General features: G+C 35.9%; 1 protein-coding gene across 1 annotated transcript; it reads left to right on the plus strand.

The window, feature by feature from the left end:
- Positions 1-1,656: 1,656 nt before the first annotated feature.
- Positions 1,657-3,471, plus strand: LOC114309063 (protein JINGUBANG). The gene has a single exon (XM_028254759.2). It carries the CDS (start codon positions 1,903-1,905, stop codon positions 3,172-3,174), a length of 1,272 nt encoding a protein of 423 aa, XP_028110560.2. The 5' UTR covers positions 1,657-1,902; the 3' UTR covers positions 3,175-3,471.
- The last annotated feature ends 2,489 nt before the right edge of the window (positions 3,472-5,960 follow it).

Genomic DNA, 5,960 nt, shown 5'->3' on the forward strand with positions numbered 1-5,960 from the left:
AATGGCCAAAACAACGTCGTTTTGAGTACAGAACAACATAAAAATGACCAAAACGACATCGTTTTGGCCATTTGAGCCACTTTTGAACCACAAAATTTAAGTTTCGTGACATTTTCCATTCTCCTTATGAAAGTGTACTAAGAAATCATACTTAAAAAAAGGAAAATAACATTTTTATACATGATTTTTTTTTAGGTTCCTGAAGTTAACGATATCTCGATTAATCTCAGAGTCTTGAAATTAACGATTGGATAAATTTTCAATGATCTCTTAAGATAACTCGAACTCAAGATTTTCGATTTTATTTTCAAATTTTTACTCTTCAATCAACTCAAATTTACATAAATTTTTTATTAAAATAATGTTACGATCATTTTTAAAGATACAAATCATATTAAAAGTCCTTTAGGGGTTGTTTGAGATGACCTAAATAAGTGTATTTTTTGTCTTTTTATGAAAAGATGTACAAAAAATAAAGAGATGGTGTAATGAAAAAAAGATAAAAAATGTATACTTATTTAGGATAGCCAAACTTGACCTTAATTTTAAAATGATAAATTCAAAATAATAATTATTTATATATTTTTTTTATTTACTTCCAAAAAAAATATTTGCAAAGGAATGTAAAGGGTAAGAAAATTTGGATAACAACCTCGCTAGGTTGCTCGAAAAATTAGATGCTCAAGTAGTCTAAAATCTCAAAACGACATCATTTTGATTTTTTTTTTTTTTTTTTTCTTTGTCCTTTCCATAACTTGCAGAAGAAGAAGAAAGAGGAGAAGAGGAGAGGAGAATAAAGAAGACTCATAACTCGCAGAAGAAGAAGAAAGAAAAGAAGAAGAAAGAAGAAGACATGATTAGTTGAGGACCTCTTTTGGCATTGCACTTGCACAGAGGCGTTGCATAAGCACAAAATTACCACTGAGACCAGTTCCAGAGTTGCATACTTAGCTTTCTCCATAGAAACCAGAAACCTTGACATCAACATGTGAACATGTGAAGTGGAAGCTCAAAAATCAATCAAAACCCATACATACATATTCATGAGGGATGTTATGTGAATCTCTCTCTCTCTCTCTCTCTCTCTCTCTCTGGGATTGATTTCCAAAAAGTAGGACAAGGTCAAACAAGTCATAGTGGATTAGGAAAAACAGCAACTCCGAAGACTAGAAATTTTTGGGCAAAGACTCCACATTTATCAAATAAGGGAAAATGGTCCTCTCATGGTTTGAACAAAGATTACATTTTCCGAGAAAAGTACCCTAAGAAACAAACAGAGAAATCAATACAAATCAAACCCAATATAAATCAAAACTAAAAATCAAACTCACAAATCAAAACTAAAAATCAAACCCATAAATATTCAAATCAAAACCAAAAATCAAACTTACAGATCAAAACTAATCAGAGAGAGATACACAGAGAGAGAGAGAGAGAGATACACAGATCAATGCAGATACACACAGATCTGTCTTTGTATACACAGATCTATGGAGGATGGCGGCACCGGTAAGTCTCTATGTTTCCCCTTTCTCTTCTCTCTTCCTTTCTTCTCTCTTCTGTGTCTTTTTCTCTTCCTTTCTTCCTATGTTTCACAAATAAAAAAGAAAAAAAAAAAAAAAATTCAAAACGACAACGTTTTAACTTTAAACCACCCAAGTCGAAAAAATTTCAAATTTTAAAACATTTTTCTTTGGATAAATTGAACGCGCATTTAGCCCAACTTGACTCGAAGCGTCAAAATTTAACAGTCCGCCACTCTGACTCTTTTTGCTACAATGCGCATTTTGCTAAAATACGCCCCATCCCATTTCAATTTCTTTATAAGTTTTGTGAATTGAACCTCCCATCCACCCATATAGTCTCTCTCCCTCTCTAGCCAGCTTCAGAAATAGTACGAAAATGAGACTTCTTCCATGTCCTTTGCCATGCCAATCATATGAAGATTCTGACTCTCATCAATTTCACTCCTCCAACAACCTACACTCACCATACTCCTCTCTCTCCTCTCAACCAAGTCTCCCCTCCATTCCTTCCCTAACCTCCCTTTCCTCCTCCTCCACCACCACCCACCACCACTGCATCACCACCCTCAACCACCACTCCTCCTCCGTCTTCTCCCTCACCCTCGCCGGAAAACACCTCTACAGCGGCTCCTCCACCAGCGAAATTCAACAATCTAGCCGAGATCCATCAACCCCCGACCACTCCTCCACCACCACCACCACCACCGTCGTCGCTTCCGGCGACTCCGCCGTCAAATCTATAGCAATTTTAGGAGACAAACTCTTCAGCGCTCACCAAGACCACAAAATTCGTGTATGGAAGATCGATAACAACGATAACCAAAAACCATACAAAATCATAGCAACACTTCCAACTCTCAACGATCGCGCCGCCAAGCTCTTCTGGGCGAAGAACTACGTGGAGGTCCGGCGCCACAAGAAGTCTACCTGGGTTCATCACGTCGATACCGTTTCAGGTCTCGCTTTATCTCAAAATGGCTCTCAAATTTTCTCTGTCTCGTGGGACCGGACTTTCAAAGTGTGGAGTACTTCCCATTTCAAGTGTTTGGAATCGGTGCAAAATGCTCACGACGACGCTATTAATGCGATTGTCTTGTCCACTGACGGGTTTGTTTACACCGGCTCGGCCGATAAGAAGATCAAGGTGTGGAAGAAGAAGGAGGGAGAGAAGAGGCATAGTTTAATCGATACATTAGAGAAACACAAATCTGCTGTTAATGCTTTGGCGATTAGTACTGATGGATCGGTGTTGTATTCGGGAGCTTGTGATCGGTCCATAATTGTGTGGGAAAAAAATGGCGGTGGCGGTGGTGTTGATGGCGGTGATAGTGGTGGGTGTGGGAATATGGTGGTGGTGGGTGCACTGAGAGGGCATACTAAGGCGATTCTGTGCTTAGCGGTCGTGTCAGATTTGATATGCAGTGGATCTGCTGACAAAACGGTTAGGATTTGGAGGAGAGGAATTGAGAGGAATTATTCTTGTTTGGCAGTGCTTGAAGGACATAGAGGACCAGTCAAGTGTTTGGCTGCAGCAGTCGATAGCTGCAATGGTGAAAGCAATTCTTCATCTGGAACTAGTTATAAGGTCTATAGTGGTAGTTTGGATTGTGACATTAAGGTCTGGCAAATTTGGGTTCCCTTCCTTTGATGTCGTTTTCTTTTCTTTTTCTTTTGGGTGGCAAAGTTTGTACATAACAGTGAGAAGATTACTTTTTTATTTTTTATTTTTAATCTTGATTATATGAGACTATTACTTCATTATTTTATAATTGGGAAGCATTCTTATGTACTTTTTAAATGGTGTGTACTATATATATTTATAATTTTAAAAAATATGATATAATTTTAATTTTTTAAGTCATGACTTAAAAAAATATATATATTATAACTAAATATGATATGAGACATAATTAAAAACTTATGAGTTATAATTAAAAAAAAAAAATTGATTATAAAAATATATATATATAATTAAAATACATATGATACATCCTTTTAAAAGAAGTATATATTAGAATTTCTCTTCATAATTTAAGAAGGTTAGATGAGATTTGGTGTATTGATTCTTAAAGTCATGATAGGGCCATCTTTGGTGACTTGGATTTTTAGCTTAGTCTTGTGTAAATGATGTTCAAAGAGGAGAGTTCTTAACTCTCAAGCCAATAGTTAGGTTAGCAGTCATTTGTCCTTGAATTTTTAAACTTGCCTCTTATATATATATATATATATTTAAAAGTGTCTGAAATTTGAATACACTAGCTAAATCTAAAAAACTCCGCATTCAGTAATATTGTAATGAGTATATTGACCCAACATCATAATTGTGAATTATAAAGGATTATGTAGTTTGGGGTGAAGGTGAAGCTAGAAATTTACTTAGGAAAAAACAATATAAGAGCAGTTCTTTGATTATGATGTAGGACATCTGTAATTTTAAAAATTGATATATATATATATATATATATTATCAAGTAAAAGTCAGTGATTAATTGGTAGATTAGTAATATTGGTGTTATTAAAGATTTAATTTTGATCTCTAATTGGCTTCATTAAGCATGGCAGAAGACAGCATCATTTGAAGAGCAATTATATATACAGAAAGAGTCTAACTTCCCAAAATACAACATAGATGTGAGATAAAAAGTGGGTCTCATATGTGAACTCCACTTATGTGTACATAAGTGGCGGAAGGAGTGAAGGCCCAGGCGTCACGTGCCCCTGGATTTTGAGATTTTTTTTTTTTTTTTTTGTAAATTTTGTAAGTATAAAGAAAATATTTTAAATAAAAAAATTATAAAAATATTATTAGAGTGAAATGTTAATGACATTTTAAAAATTATGAGAACAATAATGGGTGTTGAAAATCCTAAGTGATTCGTGATTAGATTAAGATTAAAATATTTTAATTTCTAATTATTCAAAACACACAATCTAAATCATCAAGCACTTACGAAAGTGATTTAGATTGTTGTTTTTGAAATAAATAATAAATCGACACAAACGATTTTTACGTGGAAAAACCACAATTAAAGAATCTTCAATTGTAATAAAAAAATCACAGGCGAAACGTCACTAATCAATCCACTACTGAAAAAATAAAGATTACAAAGATAACACATAAATTACCCAACTCAGTCAATTTGTCTTCAAACCTTCTGTAACTCCTTCACCAAGCCTTCGTCTCGAAATTGATTAATCTGAAGTTGAATCCACAACTTCACTTGTCAAATCAACGACTACGCACATAATCAAACTCATTTGAAACTCCACACTTGAATCTTTAAAATCTATCGAAGAATAACACTCTTGTATGTATTTAATCAACCTCCTTGATATGTGCTTGCCAATTCATGAGTTTAATACTCATTCAATTTTATCAAGGAAAACTCACAAAAACTCTCTAGAAAAAAACCTTAGAAAACCTCAAAGTAGATCTGAAAAAGTAATCCTAGTTTTGGAGTAAAACAACTACTTATAGAAATCCTGGATTTTGAAGCTCGCTTGAGTGAAGCTTCTCTCACTCAAGCGAGAACCTTAACTCGCGTGATTTCCATAAGTGCCTTCGCTCGAGCCATGAAACCTTCGCTCAAGCAAACAATGAACTCTTTCAGGTCTTTATGCAGACACAATCCTTTGCTCAAGCGCACACCTTCACTCGAGCGAGGACTCCTTCGCTCGAGCGAGGAAGACAAAACAGTTCAAAACAGTAAGGAAATTTTACAACTCAATCACACAAGTTGTTCGCGGGATTGACAAGACTAAGGGACCTAACAATTTCCCACTTTGCCAATACCCGGACAAAACATTCTAACATAATTTCCTAACCAAACAACATACTAAACAATCCAACTAAAAACCAGAAAAAGAACCAACTATCAAACCAATCTGGATGAAAGATCAATCTACACAAAATAAACTTAGAGAGAATAGTTATCCCAAACAAGAAACCATCAAGACAAAAAGTAAACAGAAACCCAACTATAGATGCAATATACCATTTAAACCCTAGCAAAAAGCGGAGTACAATATGCGAAACCATTAACCCTAGAACATGATTGTAGACACCCCATTTTTGACCGACCTTAAGACTCAGATGTCACTGATTGAACGCTCGGTGATATTGCATATTGTGCTCGTTCAGAAGTTTCAGTGTCCCGGCTGCAAGCCTTGCCTCCGAACTTCTGGACTCTTTCGTGCCTTGCCTCGGTTTGCGAACCAGGCTCTGTTTTCTCTATTTTCTCTTTCCAAAGGGAGGGAGAGGTCTCGTAGATCATCTCTCAGTGGTCGTAGGCTACGTTTCAAGGTCGTAGGCCATTTTTCTCGTTTGGAGCCCGGTTTTCGGATTTTCGGAGTCGACGGCCGTGTGCCTCGGTTCGGGACCACCTAACCACCTCCGTTTGCTTTGGTTTTTGGTATACACCTTATTTCCTCCCT

This window comes from Camellia sinensis, chromosome 10, assembly GCF_055761805.1.
Source record: "Camellia sinensis isolate YWXY chromosome 10, ASM5576180v1, whole genome shotgun sequence".
Lineage (NCBI taxonomy): Eukaryota > Viridiplantae > Streptophyta > Magnoliopsida > Ericales > Theaceae > Camellia > Camellia sinensis.